At 35.4% G+C, this 18,760-nt stretch overlaps 1 protein-coding gene across 16 annotated transcripts in view; it reads left to right on the top strand.

Moving 5' to 3' along the window:
• The window catches only part of MYO9A (myosin IXA), a 273,318-nt gene that overhangs the window by 214,537 nt on the left and 40,021 nt on the right, over window positions 1-18,760 (top strand). For all 16 annotated transcript variants that reach the window (XM_087428635.1, XM_087428628.1, XM_014780883.2 and 13 more), the window contains 5 exons: window positions 450-566; window positions 2,600-2,788; window positions 4,275-4,322; window positions 16,045-16,156; window positions 18,057-18,118. In XM_087428635.1, coding sequence (XP_087284761.1) covers window positions 450-566; window positions 2,600-2,788; window positions 4,275-4,322; window positions 16,045-16,156; window positions 18,057-18,118 — 528 coding nt within the window. The remainder of the gene's footprint in view (window positions 1-449; window positions 567-2,599; window positions 2,789-4,274; window positions 4,323-16,044; window positions 16,157-18,056; window positions 18,119-18,760) is intronic.

Here is an 18,760-nt window from a genome sequence, read left to right as displayed (position 1 = left end):
TATCAGGATATGTCCCCTAGGGATCAAGGTTTCATATGTTTCAGTAAGTTAGGTGGTCTGTTCTTTACCAGAAAGGTACGAATAATAGGATATGCATTAGTCAGACTGGGTACACAGGATTTAACGTTTTGGGCTTGACTGTTAACTTCCATTTTACTATGGCTGTCACGTTATATTCCATATCTGAAGGTAAGCCTTGTCATTGCACACTTGGAGTCGTTTTTCTGGTAGCAGAACTATAGAATCAAACAATGTTGTAAGAGATCTTAGAAATAATCTAGTAGTGATAAAACTTTGGCTATCTAGTTATGATTTTACCTGGGTCCCATAATAGCAGTGGTTTGCAATTTCAGGACCGTCATTGTTGAAGAAACAATATGTGTCCACTGTTACATTCACCTCTTTTCAATTAGTTGATTGTGTACAAAAACTCTTTCTGTGGTCCCCAGATGAATGACCTAGATAATGAAGACAGCAAGAAAGACACACTAGTGGATGTTGTATTTAAAAAAGCCCTGAAAGAATTTCGGCAGAATATCTTCAGCTTTTATTCATCTGCATTGGCGGTAAGTTGGACTGTGTTAGGACATATTCACTGGTTCAACATAGGAAAAATTTGGCAATGCTGTAGAAGATAATAGAGAGGCCATGTTCAACTAGAGATTTTTCCGGCTCCTTATTTTTGTTTTAGGTAGGAAAAATCATACTGACTGACCTCAGATCAATAGCTTCCTTTAATTTCCTTGAGTAGTTTTTTTTGTCTTATGGGTATATTTTCATCTTCTTAAGATATTGAATTCAAATATTCACCTAGTGGCTCTCTACTATTTTGACTTCTCATAATCTTTTTAGCTCTAGCTCTAGCTTCTAATTCTCATATGTGTGGAATTAGTGTATATTTTTTTTCGGTGGAATTAGAGCAGTTTATGTTCACTGATTTCTATGTATTAGTTTATATCACTTTCAAATTTACCTTGTACTTTCATATGATATTGATTGTGTTTTAGGAAATTTATTTTTGATGCTAAAGTGTATAATAATACTTTGATCTATAAAATCTTTATTAGTATCTGTGAATTGTCATATTTATTCTATAAAATAATAATTTGTATTTGATTGGTTTTTCTTTGTTCAATCTGTAATTCATTGTGAAAAGAGAAAACAGGAGAACTTTCTTGTATATCCTCTACTTGTTCTTTCTCATAAGATTTTTTGCGTTTTAAAAACAGGAACCACATAGTCTGAGAAAGCAAGAATTTCAAGACCACAGTAAAGTAGTAATTAGGCTATGGCAAATGACTGGGTTTGGGTAGGGACAAGGTTGGCCATATTTTTCTAATCCTGCCCAATACTTATCATGCTCGTCTCTTTCTCTGCTTCATACCTACGTTTCCTAGCTTAGAAGCTCAGGCTTGGTGGATGCTGCAGTACACTTTGAACCACATGGGAAGAGCCAGTATTATGAAGCAGAGCTTAATAGTGGTTTTCTAACCCTGGATCAAAAAACTTCAAGTTCTGGGCCGGCCCTGTGGCTTGGCGGTTAAGTGCGCGCGCTGCAATGCTGGCGGCCCGGGTTCGGATCCCGGGTGCGCATCGAGGCACCACTTCTCCGTTCATCCTGAGGCCGAGTCCCACATACAGCAACTAGAAGGATGTGCAGCTACGACACACAACTATCCACTGGGGCTTTGGGGGGAAAAAATAAAATAAATAAAATCTTAAAAAAAAAAAAAAAAAAAACTTCAAGTTCTAATTCTGAGGAGGTGAAAGAGAAATAAATTCTAAATGTATATAAAACTTTTTTGTCACTTAAAGTGTTTTTTTTCCTCTTATAAAGATTTCAGACCTTTAAATAAGTTCCTTTAAATAAGTTAAAAAGAATTCCATGTAGATTTCTTGGCAAGTAATAAGGTGTTATTCTGGATATGACACTCTTCTTTGGAAAAACAAAATAAAATAAAGGTTACCTAGTGTATCATTAGGCAAAGATTCAAATATTCACTCTTTCAATTTTAGAGTGGAACTGTCTAAACAAAGTTCATTTCTGGGGAGATAGATAATTATAAGAGGGATGCAAATAATTTTTATAGCTAAATATAGTTAAAAAGCCAGACTTATGGGAGAAATTCCCAGGACTTTCTTAAATTATTACATTGTTTAAACTGTTAAGTATTTTACTAAAATTTAGCAGGTTTTATTCTGCAGACATTCTGCAGTAGAGTGGGAGTTTACAAATACCACATGACCTCATGGGCATGCCCTTTAAGATTTTATTTATTTATTTTTCCCCCAAAGCCCCAGTACATAGTTGTCTGTCATAGCTGCACATCCTTCGCTAGTTGCTGTATGTGGGACACGGCCTCAGCATGGCTGGAGGAGTGGTGCCTCGGTGCGCACCCGGGATCCGAACCCGGGCCGCCGGCAGCGGAGAGCACGCACTTAACCGCCAAGCCACGGGGCCGGCCTGGCATGCCCTTTAGAAAGTATATTAGGATCCTAATCATTATTCTCAATAGTACCCAATATAAGTTGAATCAATCTTCTATGTTTAAAGAATTTCTTCATAAAACCTTATATTTCTTCTCTTATTGCTTATTAGATAGATGATGGGAAAAGCATACGATATAAAGACCTCTACGCACTATTTGAACAGATTCTGGAAAAGACCATGAGGCTTGAGCAGCGTGATTGGAACGAATCTCCAGTCAGAGTTTGGGTCAACACTTTCAAAGTGTTTTTAGATGAATATATGAATGAATTCAAGACTTTGGATTGTATACCCACAAAGGTAAATATGATATATTTTGATTTGTAAAAGGATTCAGTTATGAATTCTTCTAAAGAGTCTCAGACGTCTGATATTTGAGAAAGAAGTTAACAGTGAACATGTCAACTTAGCACTACTTTACATCCAACAAACTCCATTCTTTCTTATAAGTATTATCTAAACCTTATGCAATATTAATACATTCTTCATGGAGTTAAAATATAATGTCGTGCCTTCGAGATTATACCCTCAGCTTTGATAGAAGTCAACACATGAATTTCCTTGAAAAAGTGGTTAAAGATATGATTCCTTGTATCATCTAGAGGCCCTGATGTAAGGACCCATAAATTATATTTCTCCTTGAATTAGGTTTTAGGAAGATGTGTGTTTCTGGAACTCTATATAACAGTAATAATATCCTTTATACACTGAATGCTAGGAATTATACTAGGTGTTTGATTATTTAATTTTTGCTTCAGCCCTTTTATATAACTGTTAATATGAAATTGGTATTATAGAAGAGATAGCAGGCTCACATAAAGTTATTAATGGATTTCCTTTCGGTACCCCAGCTGAAATAATTAAGTATCTATTAGATATCAGGAATACTATTAATCCTTTTTATTAATTATGTGCCATTTTATTTTAAGTTATTCTAGTTTATATGTGTTTAGATTTGCAAACCATCTTAGATCTATTTTTTTTTTTTTTTTTTTGTGAGGAAAACCAGCCCTGAGCTAACATCCAATGCCAATCCTCCCCTTTTTGCCGAGGAAGATTGGCCCTGGGCTAACATCCTTGCCCATCTTCCTCTACTTTATATGGGACGCTGCCATAGCATGGCTTGATGAGCAGTGCGTCGGTGCACACCTGGGATCCAAACCTGCAAACCCCAGGCCACCGCAGCGGAGCTCACGCATTTAACCGCCGTGCCACCGGGCCGGCCCCCTTAAATCATTTTTGAAGTAGTCAGATATAAATAAATCCTTGAAAGTTTTTCTGTTCTAGATCTAAGTTAAGCTGTTTTTGTTATGCAGGGGAAGATTCTTACTAGGCATATACTGCCTTTGTTTATAATTTTAAAAGATTAGGTTTAGATTATTCTATACTATGGCTATCAGGAAATGTCATATGTAAAAGAGCTTTTCCATGTCCCAAATGATACCTTTTTATATTTAGCTCTGGGATGGAGAGTTTTCTAAAGGCAAAATATGGAAAGAGCAATCTTTAAAATTAATAATCATTATGGTATGGCTTCTGGGCAGAACTGAGGTTTAAAAAGACAATAATAAAGTATCTTTCCGTTCTGTTGCTTTTATGAGCACTGTGTTTTACTAAACTTAAAAGTTTTCTCACATTTGCTCACTAGCACTGCACATTTCCTCTTGAAGAATAAAGAGCTGTTTACTCTATTACCTGTTGATCAAAATCTCAGCATTTGCAAAGAAGCAAGAAAGTATGTTAGTCTTTGTTATATCACAGTTTCTGTATTTCTGTCTCCCACTAGGTGCCAAAAACAGAAAGAAAGAAAAGAAGGAAAAAAGAAACTGATTTAGTAAGTTATACTCTGTGTTTTATGTTATAAAAAATAATTTTTAGACCAGCAGTCTGAAGTATATCATACAGTGTTTCTGTGGATATATTTAGGAATAAGTTTATTTAATGCATAGGGGGTAATCATTTATGCCTTTACAAGAGTTTAGAATGACAAATGTGTCTTGAATTCTGTGACTTGACTGGTTATCAATGATGGCTTCCTAAAATGGCAGAAAACTGAAAATGTTTACTCATGAAAGGTACAAATATGATCCCTTTTCAGAAGTAGGGGTGAGGAAGGAGCTTTTTAGGAGGTTTCCTTCCATTCTAAAATAAATGAGGACTATTTAGGATTTTACAAATATAAGTACTTCTAATTCAAAAGACATTCCCAAAGGCATTTGAACATATTTTACCATCGTTCATTTTCTTATAGTATTATATGTCTCTGTTGCATACCTTGCAATAATCTCTGTAATTACAAGGATGAGTTAAGCCCTAGAGGAGCTCATAATCTACTAGTGAAGGCAGGCATTTAAAAAATTATTACTGTCAGGTTTGATAAATATTATAGTAGAAATAATACAAAGTGCTGTTTAAATACAGAAAGGGAGAATGAAGGAATACTTTACAGAAGAAAAGATATTTTTGTTAATTCTTGACAAGTGAGTGTAGTTAGACAGGTAGTATCTAGCCAAGGGGAAAGAGTATATCCAAAGGCATGTGAGTGAAAAACCTGGCATGTTGAGCTAGTAGCTTTGATTGGCTAGAGTATTGCATGTTTTTATGGGGTGGCTGGAAAAGTAGGCAGGAGTCTGGTCAACATTACCTTCAAAATATATCTAATATCTGACCATTTAACACCACCTCCACTGCATTACAACAGTCCAGTATACTATATGTAGTCTCATAATTGGTCTGCCTTCTTATACTCTTCTCTCCCGTTACAATTCTCTACATAGTAGCCATACTAACCATTTAAAAACAAAAATCAGGTCATGTCCCTCCTCTACTCAGAACTCTCTGGTGATTTCCATTGTTACTCAGAATAAAACCCAGAATTTTTACCATGCCTATAACACTCTACATAATCTTGATCTCGACTACCTCTCTAAGCTTCATTTCCTCCCACTCTTCCCCTGTTCCCTCTGCTTCAGTTAGATTTGCTGCCACCACTTGCTCCTCCCTCTCTCTCTCATTTCACTTCATCCTCTTATCTTCCTCACTTCCCCTGCAAATGTTTAGCTTTAGGGCCTACAAACCTGGATTGATCCCTGCCAATGGTGAATTCTAATTCAAAAATATTTATTGTCAACCTTACTAATAAATCAGGATTATAAATCATCCCCTCACTTGGAAACCAAATTCTGAGATCTTTTAGATCATTGCTTGTAGCTTTTCCGCTATCTGTGTTAGAAGTATTATCTGAGTCTTTTAAAACGATCTGCTTTTTGAAAAGTTTCTTCCTTTTCACAGGCACGGAATCCTGAAAGTAGTATATAGCCTGGCTTACTTTTGTTTTCCAAAGGAGAGTTGAGAAACCTTAGACAACTTAATCTATGAGTCTCAGTGTCCTTGTGTGTAAAACAGAAATAATACCAGCCACCACTGAGGATTTTTGTAAAGATTAAATGAGATTGTTTATGACAGAAAGGGTAGGGAAGATGGAGGGCCTGTTATTAACAGGTAGTGTTTAAGCACTTTATACACTTTAAGCTTTACAAGAGTAGTCTTTTTCATGTCTATATGGAAAAGAACAATACCTCAAGATAAAAATGAGCAAAGCATATAACGTTAAAAAAAAAAACAATTCGTTTATCCAACAGCTAGTGTATTTCAGGGACTGTGATAAAGTGCAGGTCATAGAAAGAAATGTTAAGAAATACATAAATAAATGTTTATAATTTTTAGTAATCAAATTAAAATGAAACAATAATGACATTCTACTTTGTCCATCAATGGGCAAAGCTCAAAATAAATCAGTTACCTGGTTTGGAAGGATATATAAATATGGAGTTTTTCCAATACTGCAAACAGAGGGGTAATTTGCATAACCTTCTTGCAGAAGGTACTTTACCAATGGTGTATTAAAAGCCTGAAAAATATTAAAAAGAAAATCAAAAAAATCTTGACCCAGCAATTCCACATCTAGGAATTTATTCAGTAGGTATACCACGTTTGTTCACACTGACACGTACAAGAAGAGAAGCGTCCTTGTGTAAGTGTATATCTTTTACACAAGGACAAGTGAAGAGAAGTTTGTAGTAGCAAAAGATTGAAAATGTCAGGGCGGGGAAAAGCCCCTCTCTTCCTTTCTTGTGTTCTTGTGGCTGGACTAATAGTAAAATTGACACAAAACCAGATTAACAGGAGAAAAATCCAGTTTAATTATGCGCACACGGGAGAATCGTAAAGATGATGCTCGGAGAGTGAACAAAGCGGGCAGTATATATATATCTTTTATATAAGGACAAGACAAAGAAACTTAGGTTTGGGGTACGAAATTAGCAAGGTTTGTTTACACAGGCTTCTCGGCCTTGAATACCCTCGCTCTAGTGATAAGGATGCAGAGAGAGCACCTTTCACATGGGAGATTCGTTTCCTGCTTTCAGAGGAAACAGACAGGAGGATCAGAAAGCCCTTTTTGCTTTTTAAGTAACTTTAACTCAAAATAGTCAATATGCCATTGTGGAACATCTTGAGGCGGCCTGTCCTGGGCCCCAACAAAAACAACCTAAATCAATAAGGAAATGGTTAAATAAATTAAATACATCCATATAATAGAATGCTGCTTAGCACTAAAGTAAAAGAAGCCATTCTCCTAGATATTTTGTTAAGCAAAAAGAGCAAGGAGCATAATACTGTATAGAAAGCTACTATTTGTATAGTTTTTTTTTTTTTTTTTTTTTTTAATTTTTTTTTTTTTAATTTATTTATTTTTCCCCTAAAGCCCCAAGCGATAGTTGTAAGTCATAGTTGCACATTCCTCTAGTTGCTGTATGTGGGACGCGGCCTCAGCATGGCCGGAGAAGCAGTGCGTCTGTGTGCGCCCGGGATCCGAACCCGGGCAGCCTGCATCGCAGCGCACGCACTTAACCGCTAAGCCACGGGGCCGGCCCTATTTGTATAGTTTTAAAAAACCAAAAATATATCTATACTCATACACACACACATATAAAATATCTGAAAGTATACACAAGAAACTGATATCAGTACTTATTTCTATAAAGCGGAACTAGACAGTTGGGGTCCAGAGATAAGAGATTTATTTTTCATTGTAATCTGTTTTGTGCCTTTTGACCCATTCAGAATAAAGTAATTTTTAATGAAAGCAACTTTGATATTCAAGTTCCAGTGGAGGAAAATAAGGTGCATCTGTGTGATTTACAATTTCGTTGAATAGAAGGATAGCTGTGAGATAAAATGTCAGTATTAGAGTATTTGAGACATCACAGAAGAAAGCCTTATGATAAAACTGGAACGGATAAACCATGAGTTGAATCTTTTTTATTTAGTTAGTTGGTTATTTGATTAATTTATTAAGACAAAAATGACTACTAATGCTCCCCTATGATGTATTTCATTTATTTATTTAATTTTTAAAATTGAGGTATAATTGACACATAACATTAATTGGTTTCAGGTGTACTGCATAACGATTTGATATTTGTATATATTGCAACAAGATCACCACAATAAGTCTACTTAACATCCCTCACCATACATAGTTAACAAAAATTTTTTTTTCTTGTGATGAGGACTTGTAAGATCTGCTCTCTTAGTAACTTGCAAATACACAATACAGTTTTATTAACTATAGTCACCATGCTGTACATTGCATTCCCGAGACTTATTTATTTTATAACTGAAAGTTTGTACCATCTTCCCTACCATCTATTTTAATACAGGCAGTATTGCCAATCGGAATCAGTGGTATTCTTGATCCAGTTCTGTTTTGCCAGCATAATCTTTTAAAATTTTTAACTAGTTTTTATTTTTAATTGTAAAAGTCATATAAACATGATAATTTAAAAATGATATTTATTATAAAGTAAATCTCTTTCCCAGCCCTTCTTCCTAGAGATAACCACTGTTACCAGTTTTTTTGGTGGTGTTCCAGGAATACCCCGTGCCTTTACAAATATTTAGATATCTATATTCCCCTCCTTTTTCAGGATATTCTAGGTGGAATTGTTTTGTTACTTAGTTTATAGTTGATTTGTTTATTTATTACAGAAATGTAAATTCATCTGTCTTTTTCTGTATGTTTCTGAAGGTTTTGTCATTTTTAGACAAATAATTGTATGATTATTACAAATAATTTGTTTTAGTTTTACCATGCCTCTTCCTCATACATCTATTGTTTCATTTTTTTTTCCTATAAACATCTTTAATCATCTGGAATTTATTTTACTCTCAAGAGTAAGATAGAGATCAAGGTCTGATTTATTTCTGAAAGCATATCAATTGAGCACTATTGAATGATACATTTCTTTTTCACTGATTCAAATTACCACTTTTATAGTATACTCAATTCCAAATATATTTGGATTTAATTTTGGATTCTCTGTTTTTATTCATCAGTCTGTTTATGCATGTATCAAATCTCTTAAATTACTTTTTATTTTATCAAATACATGTATGTGTATCCCCCCATATACACACGACTATAAAAATCTTAAAGGCCATTCTCCTATATTTCCCAGCTTAAGTAGAAGTACTTACTTTTCTCTAAACATACCATTGTTTTTTGTGCCTTTGTTCAGTTCTATATGTTCAATTCAAACGTTCCCTTCTCCCTCCTCTGTGACACCTTTTCTTCTATAGAAACATTTAGTTACCCCTTTCTTTCTGCTTCCATAGTACTTTGGAACTTTTTCCATCTACCATCCTCAATACATACCTTCAAAGTCACTGCTTCAAGTCTCAATCTCTTGATCTGCATCTCAGCCAGCAGGGGTAGGGAAAGGTCAGGAGAGCCCATAACTTCCAAGCATGACCTGCAAGTGGCACACATCACTTAAGTTCACATTTCATTGTCCAGAACCACTCATGTGGCTGTTTATAGATGCAAAAGAAGCTGGAATATGTAAACTTTAGATAGACAGTCATGTGCCCTGGTAGAGTTTGCAACTCTATATTAAAAGAAATTCTTTCTAATGGATATTGTTAGTATTCTTTTCCATGATCAAGTGTGTATTCCAGTTCCTGACACATAGTAAGCATCTATAAATATAAAATTGAGTGAGTGAATACATGATTGATTTGAAAAGGCTGCACAATCTCCCCTTCACTCCTGCCTTATTTCTCACTGTTCTCCAGCAACTTGTTCTAGCCATCATAATCTTTTCACTGTCCTGGACCAGTTCTTTTGTTTCATTTCTGTTTCTTTCTCCTTCCCCTCTCCTCCCCTCTGCATTCCCCTCCTTTCTGTCTACTCTGTCCTCCCCTCTCCTCCTTGCTCATCTTTTCATTTTGACATAATTGCAAAGTTACTAAAAAGTTGCAGGAAAAGTAAAAGAATCCTGGGGGCCGGCCCGGTGGCGCAAGCGGTTAAGTGTGCGTGCTCTGCTGTGGCGGCCTGGGGTTCGCCGGTTCGGATCCCAGGTGTGCACCGACACACCGCTTGTTAAGCCATGCTGTGGCGCCGTCCCATATAAAGTAGAGGAAGATGGGCACGGATGTTAGCTCAAGGCCAGTCTTCCTCAGCAAAAAAAAAAGAGGATGATTGGCATCAGATGTTAGCTCAGGGCTGGTCTTCCTCACACACACACAAAAAAAGAATCCTGTATCCCTTCACCCAGATTTATTTAGATTTCATCAATTGTCCCAATATTATCTCTTTATAGCAAAAGATTTTTGTTGCATTCAGTTGTCATACCTGTTCAGTCTCCTTTAATCTGGAGCAGTTCCTCAGTCTTCTTAGGTTTCATGACACTGATGTTGTTAAAGAATACAGGCCAGTTGTTTTGTAGAATGTTCCTCAATTTGAGTTTGTCTTATATTTCCTCATGATTAGATTCAGGTTATGCATTTTTGGCATGGAATACCACAGAAGAGATGCTGGGTTTTTTCAGTGTTTGATATCAGGAGGTATATGATATCTGTTTGTCCCATTACATTTAATGTCAGTAAGGGTATTTCAGAAAACCCAGCCAAGTTACTATTATTTTCCTTTGTAACTAGTGAGTATTTTGTGGGAAGGTACTTGAGACTGTATAAATATTCTCTGTTCCTTAAACTCTCACCCACAAATTTTCATATCCCTTGATGGTTCTTGACTGAATCAGTTATTACTATGATGGTTGCCAAATAGTGTTTTATTTAAAATTCCATCATTCATTCTATATTCATTAGTTGAATTTTTGCTGTAAAGATGAGTATTCTCTTCTAAGTTATAGATCAAAGGGGCTCCCACTGGCCAAATTTGTGACAATTTGAGCATCAAAATAAGTGAAAGTAAAAGATTATAATCCATTGAATAAAATAAGAATCTATGAGTCCACACTGATATACACAATTTCTTTTTAAAGAGCATTTATTTTTCTAATAGATAATAAATTTATATCATTCAAACATTTTTTAAAAAGTATGTATACTGAGAAGTCTAACTATTTTAGTTCCCCTTTGTCTGGTAGAGGTGTATGTTTTTGTTAGTTTCTTATCTTCCCAGTGTTTCTTTATCTAATCTAAGTAATAAGACATATATGCTTATTTTCTATCCTTTCTCACACAAAATGTAGCATGTTATATAATAACACCATAATATTCTTTTGTGCCTGGCTTTTATCATTGAACAATATATTCAGGAGATCCCTCTATATCTCTTGTAGACAAAATCCTAAAGAAGTCCCCCTTAAAGTTTTTGTCCCCTGGTTATTCAGTCGACACTAATCTAGGTACTGCTATAAAGAGGCTTTGCAGATGGAATTAAGGTTGCTAATCAACTCACTTTAACATAAGGAGTTTATCCTGGATTGTGCAGGTGAGCCCAATATAATTATATAGGCCTTTAAAGGCAGAAGAGGAAGTGAGAAGAGTCAGATGTAGTTGAAGAAGATGCACAAGAAAGGAAGGAGAGGTCAGAGAAATTTGAAGCATGAGAAGGACGCAATTCACTGTTGCTGGCTCTGAAGATGGAGAAAGGGGGGACCATTAGCCATGGAATTTGAGTGGCTGTTAGAAGCTGAGAACAACCACTAGCTAACAGCTACAACTGCATGGAACTGAATTCTGCCAGTAACCTGAATGAGATTGGAAACAGATTATTCCCCAGAGCCTCCAGAAAACCATGTAGCCCTGACAATACCTGATTTTAGTTTGGTGAAACCTGAGACTGACTTCTGGCCTACAAAACTGTGAGATAATAAATGGGTGTTGTTTTAAGCTGCTAAGTTTATGGTAATTTATTACAGCAGCAATAGAAGACTAATACAATAGATGTGCATAGGAATCTGTTTTACAGCTGTCTGATATTCTTTGCTGGACCGTTGGTTGTTTCTGGTCTTCTGCTGTTAAAAACAATAATGACACAATGAATGACTTTGTGTGTGCGTGTGTATAAGAGAGGGGGGATGGATTCCTAGAATTGGAGTTACTGGGTCATAAGTAAAGCACCTTTGTTATTTTGATAAATATTGCCTCATTTCCCTGTAGGGGTAATCACAGTTGTCTTTTGACCTGCTTTTTGATGTTATTTGCTGTATAGAAGATTTTTACTTTTATGAAATTAGACTTACGAATCTTTTCTTCCTTACCTTCTGAATTTTGAGTCATAGACTTACCCCCCCCAAAGGTTATAAAGAAATTCTCAATTTTTTTCTTCTAATACTTTAATGGTCACATTTTTTACATTTAAATTCTGATGTTTATGGAGTTTATCCTGGTGTATGGTATGAGATAGGAATCTAATTTTACCTCTTACCAATCCAACATCATTTATTTAGAAGTCCATCTTTACTACTTTATGTCCCCCTTTTTACATTCTAAATTCTCCTAAATTTATGCTTGGATCTTTTTATCCTGTTCCATTAGTTGATCTGAATATTAATGAGCCAATTCCACACTACTTTAATTATTGAACTTTTGTTATGCATAATAATTTGCAGGTCTAAGTCTTCCCAAATTGCTTTTCTTTTTCAGAGCTTTTCTGGCTATTCTTACTTATTTTTACATGTGAACTTTGAATTCAATTGTCTAGTTTAAGGGAAATAAGTCTTATTAGTACTTTTATTTATTAGATTACCTTATATTTATAAATTAACATGGAAGTGACTTTGTGATTTTGAATTTTTTCATCTGTTAAGGTCTATTTTTGTGTCTTTCAAAAGGGTTTTAATGTTTTTCATATATAGGTTTTTATTATTTCATGTTACATTTATTACTGGGTATTTTATCTCAGCAGAGATCATCACTATAGTTAACAGTATGGTGTATATCCATCTATACTTTGTCTGTACTTATATAAACTCTTTAATCTAGTGGTTCTCAAAGTGTGATCTGCAGGGTAGGGTTTTCTGGGATACTTTCAGAGGATTTGCAAGATCAAAACTGTTTTCATAATAATAATGACATTATTTTCCTTTTTCACTGAGTCGACAAAAAAGCAATCATGGGTAAAACTGCTGACAGCTTAGCACAAAGCAAGGCAGTTGCTCCAAATGAGAATGGGAAGTGTACAATAGCTGCATATGATGGTTGTCTCAAAAAAAATCACTTGTACAATTGAACTGTAAGCTGATCGAGCTGTTTTAAAAATTGTGACAAAATTCATATAACATAAAATTCAGCATTTTAACCATTTAAAGTATACAATTTAGTGGGTTTTAGTATATTCACTATGTTGGACAACTATCACCACTATATAATTCCAGAACATTTTCATCACTCCCAAAAGAAAGTCCATACTCATTAAGTAGTCACTCCCCGTTCTCTGATCCCCCAGCCCTGACAACCAATAATCTACTTTCTGTCTCTATGGATTTGCCTATTATGGACATTTCATATTGATTTAAAAAAAGACATATAATCATACAATATTGGCATTTTGTGTCTGTCTTCTTTCACTTAATGTTTTCAAGATTCATCCATGTTGTAGCATGTACAGTACTTCATTCCTTTTTATGGCCAATTAGTATTCCATTGTGTAGATACACTGCATTGTATTTATCCATTTATCAGTTTATGGACTTTTGAGTTTTACCTCTTTTTGGCTATTATGAGTCATGTACTCATAATAATGTCATGAACATTTATTTACAAGTTTTTATGTCAGCATGTATTTCTAGCCACTTTTTTTAGTAGAACATCAGTTTTACTTTATTAACAAGCTATACTTATTCAGACTTTGGCAGACATTTTCGGAAAATGAACAAAGTGACCCTGTCACTTCAAGGAAAACACCTGACATAGTGTTCAAAGTTATCAGTGGTAAAGTTTGAGCTGTCAGGCAAAAATTAGAATTGTGGGAAACTTGTATCTGCTACTGTGAGCATGACAATAGTAAAGAGTTTTCTGATGAGATTGGTGGTAATATGAAGGAATATGACTTAAGTGTATAATGAAATGTATCAATGTTTGGAAGCTGTTTGAACAACATTTGAGCTGTTCAACTCAGTGAACCAGTATTTTCCAAATGACCAATACATAATACAAGAAAATTATGTATAGGTGAAATGTCCATTTAAAGTGCAGGATAGACCAAAGGATTTTTAAAAACAGTTTTATTGAGGTAAATTTACTTACCACGTAATTTATCCCTTCTAAGTGTACAATTCGATGATTTTTAGTAAATTTACACAGTTGTTGCCATCTCTTCAATCCAATTTTAGAACATTTACATCACCCCAAAAGGATTTTTTTGTGCCAGTTTGCAATCATTGCCCTTTATCATCCCCACCCCCAGGCAACTACTAATCTACTTTCTGTTTCTACAGTTTTGCATTTTCTGGACATTTTATATAAATGGAATCATACAGTGTGTGGTCTTTTTCATATGACTTCTTAGCATAGTGCTTTTGAGGTTTATCCATGTTGTGTATATCAGTAGTTTGGTCTTTTTTGGTGCTGAAGTACTATTCCATTGTGTGGATATACCACATCCTAGTTATCCTTTTATCATTTGGTGAGTATTTGGGTCGTTTCTACTTTTTGGCTATTAATGCTGTTGTGAACATTCGTATACAGGTTTTTGTGTAGACATATATTTTCAGTGTTCTTGGTATAAACCTAAGAGTGGAATTTCTGAGTTATATGGTAACTCTGTTTAACATTTTCAGAAACTGCCAAACTGTTTTCCAAGTGGCTATGCCATTTTATAATCCCACCTCCATTTTATAATCCCACCTGCAATATCTGAGGATTCCAATCTTTCCATGTCCTCACCAACAGTTGTTGTTGTCTTTTTTTTTTTTTTTTGTGAGGAAGATCAGCCCTGTGCTAACATCTGCCCATCCTCCTCTTTTTTTGCTGAGGAAGACTGGCCCTGGGCTAACATCTGTGCCCATCTTCCTCCACTTTATATGGGACACTGCCACAGCATGGCTTGCTAAGCGGTGCATCGGTGCGCACCCGGGATCCAAACTGGCGAACCCTGGGCCACTGCAGCACAGCACACGCACTTAGCTGCTTGCGCCACCGGGCCAGCCCCTGTTGTTATCTTTTTAATTATAGCCATTCTAGTGCGTAGTAGAAGTAGTTATTTCATCATGGTTTCAATTTGTATTTCCTTGATGACTAATGATTTTGAGCTTCTTTTCATGTGCCTATTGGTCATTTGTACTTCTTTGATGAACTGTCTATTCAATATTTTGCTTATCTTTAAATTGAGTTCTCATCTTTCTTATCCTTTTGGCTTTTTACTTTTTAATGGTACTTTGAAGTAAAAGTTGTAAATTTTAATAAAGCCTAAAACAATGGATTAATGTCACAGAGCATGAAAAGTTCATTGGTGTGGTTTTAGATTTCATATTTCAGTTAACCTTTAAGTTACCATTTGTAGAGTTTTGATGTAGTATCATTATCGGAAAAGACAATTATTCTTCCATTTTCCAATTTCATATCTGTATGAAGTTGGATTTTCTTCATAAATTCCAAACTAAACTGTATACTACCAACAGATTGAATGCAGATATGGAGATGAGAATCCAGGTGTCTTTTATTAAGCCAGACATTAAAGAGGTTTACAAAAATGTAAAACAATACCCCTGTTGTCACTACTTTTTTATTTTAAAGATATAGTTGGGGCCCACCCCGTGGCATAGCTGTTAAGTGCGCGTGCTCCGCTACTGGCGGCCCAGGTTCGGATCCTGGGCGCGCACCGACGCACCACTTCTCCGGCCATGCTGAGGCCGCGTCCCACATACAGCAACTAGAAGGATGTGCAACTATGACATACAACTATCTACTGGGGCTTTGGGGGAAAAAATGAAATAAATAAAAGTAAAAATCTGAGAACTGCTGCTTTTAACATGCTGATTCAGAGTCATATGAGATAGCTCTTATATGTCTGTAGCATTGCTTTCTGATTTTCATATAAGTTGGTTGTATTTCTCTACTAGATTGTTAGCTTTTTGAAAGCAGGGACCATATATTTTACTTTTATTTCTTAGAAGATTATCATTCTCCCCCTGGAATAAGTACCGAGTGAAGTAAGGGATTGAAGGATTTCCTATTGTCTGATCATGGTAGCGCAGCGTTACTATGTTGGCTTTGACATAAGTAGCTGTGTTTTTTTCGTTCAGGTGGAAGAGCACAATGGTCACATATTTAAGGCCACCCAATATAGCATTCCTACATACTGTGAGTACTGTTCTTCTTTGATATGGATCATGGACCGAGCATCTGTTTGCAAATGTAAGTATGAGAGATCTTTGAGGAATTTTTTTTAACCACTTGACATTTCTATTTCCCTGAGTTGTCTTATATCTTCTTTAACATAAAGGAGTAATTCACACTCCCTAATTCTTTAACCCCGTCTCTCACTATACTCTCTTTCACCTACTCTCTCTAGTCAAACCAGATATTTTGGTGTTCTCTGATCACTGTACTTGTGGCTCACTCTATCTGAAAATGCTCTTCTCCCAGATGTTAGTATGACTTAAAATTCAGTTAATTCATGTCTCCACTCAAATGTTACCTCTTAGAGAGGTCTTTCCTTACTCTCCTATCTAAAATGGCACCCCGTCCCCCAATTCTCTGCCCCCTTACTCAGCTTTAATGGTCCTTATAGCACTTAACACCACCCAAAATTATATTGTGCTCATTTGTTTTCTTGTTAGTCTGTCTGTCCCGCTAGAATGTATGCTGTATAGGGTGAGGAAACTTATCTGTCTCTTTTGTTTCACCAGTGCCTAGAACAGTTCTGGCACATTTTAAGGTTTAACATTTGTTGAGTAGATGGACCTATAGATGGATGGATGAGTTAATGAATGAATTCTTAAATTATAACCAAAAAGGTACTTTTTTCTACTATAATCCTTTCATCAGAATATATAAATCCTAGAATGTGAGTAGAGACTTTTTTAGGTCAGCTTGGTTCTGGCTTACAGAAGACCTTTAGCTTCCCCTCCTGTTATTCCATACATCTGCTCTGGTCCTTTTATTAATTCTGTGAGGCTTTGTTTACTAGTGGGCCAGAATTGAATGAATGAAATACTGGGAAGGACTGGATCCGGTATGACAAGAATGAAAGTCATGTTTGCCATAGAAAAATCACCATCATTGCTGGATATGTTCACTTGTTCCATAGTTCAACAATGGTTTTCATTTTGTTTTATTATCAGTAGTATAAAAAACTATAGTGAGAATGAAATAGGAAGTAGTTTGCTGTGTACTTGACTGTTTAGTGTTAGTCTGATTCCTGTAGATTTGGTATAATTTTCTCTGTGATTTGAAACTGAAAATGTAAAGAATCTGCTTTTTTATGACTTGGGTGGGCTTGGTTTGGTTTCTTAAGAGAATTAACTAAATTTCTTTGCAATTATACCAGTACAATGATATAGCCTCCCCTAATTTGATCTTGGTCTTGAAAACCCCACAATTTATACTCTAGAGACTCAATAAGGATATTCAGGTGTTGATATGCAGGAGCCAGAGCTGGTGTAGCAAGATGACATAGGCCAAGTATGTTCTCAATATCCTTCTGTCAGTGTGCCTCTTACTACCTACCAACTGCCTAGCTACCCTGTTGTCTCCTGCTCCAAGAAATTATTTCTGCTCTGAACCTTTTCTTTATCTCTTCTTCCCAGTCACCACTGATATTCTTTATGTTCTGGTTCCTCAGAGCTCTGTTCTGAATCTTCTAAGATAATAAATAAGGCCTTATCTTAATTTACTAGCCAATTTGTTTTTATTTCATTAAGAGTCTTTGGCAGTAATGCCTTCTTTACCCATTGGAATGATTCTTAATAGGTATTTCTGGCATTTTAGCAGATTGTAGAGCAGATATCTGAGGGGAACATGAGCACTAATTTGTGAATCAAACCACAAAGAGGTAAATATTCTGCTTGAAAGAATAAAAAGCTTTTTCATAGACAGTGGTTAGAAATTTTAGACATGTTTTTCAACTTCATTTTTACAAATACAATGGGTTAAAATCCACTTTCAATCTAATACGGTACAAAGCGTATATGTGATATTATAGCAGTCTCAGACTTAAAGAAAAACTTTATGTCCAAAATAAAGTTGTAAACTTAAGTTCTTGTCGTGGATTTACAGACTTCTAAAAATACTACATTCTTAACCTGTTTTTCAGTATGCAAGTATGCTTGCCATAAGAAGTGCTGTCTGAAAACCACAGCCAAGTGCTCTAAAAAGGTAGGAAATTATCACCTCTGAGTAATAAATAACAGATCTATTGGTCTTTTGTGCCTCATGGAAAGAAATCATGACCTCTTTGATGGTGTTATAGAGCTGTGGTTTTCTTTTTGACCACAAATCACAATAAGAAATACATTTTATGTCATGATCTGGCATACACATATAGAGGGATGTGTATATATACCTGAAATAATTTTCCTGGAACTATATTTACCTTTACCACATGGTAGCTACTAAACTGATTTAACAACTGACAGTTCATTAAAACGCTACTTCTAAAGATTTCCTACTTTATTCATGTCTTCCTAGGAATTGTCTTGAAAGTAATAGGCTACAATTAAAGATTTTAACATGAACAGCAAAATTCACCAGCATAGTTGATGTTTTTACTTACTTCTACTTGGATATACAGAGATCTAAAAGATCCTGAACATATACTATGGTACCTTATGCTTCAAGGAAGCAACCATTTTTGAAAGATTTCGGGCTTTTGTTGATGTGTAATCATATTTTCTTACTTATTAATCACATACTGACAACTGTAACAATACTATACAAATCTGAACTATAATATAAATGTGTGTGTGTTGTTTATAGCCCATGTGTAGAATTTGCATTTGTTCCAAATTAGTAGACAAA

The sequence above is a fragment of the Ceratotherium simum genome, chromosome 3 (genome assembly GCF_057802395.1).
Source record: "Ceratotherium simum simum isolate JZ-2026a chromosome 3, ASM5780239v1, whole genome shotgun sequence".
Classification (NCBI taxonomy): Eukaryota; Metazoa; Chordata; class Mammalia; order Perissodactyla; family Rhinocerotidae; genus Ceratotherium; species Ceratotherium simum.
This window is presented reverse-complemented; position numbering and strand designations above follow the sequence as displayed.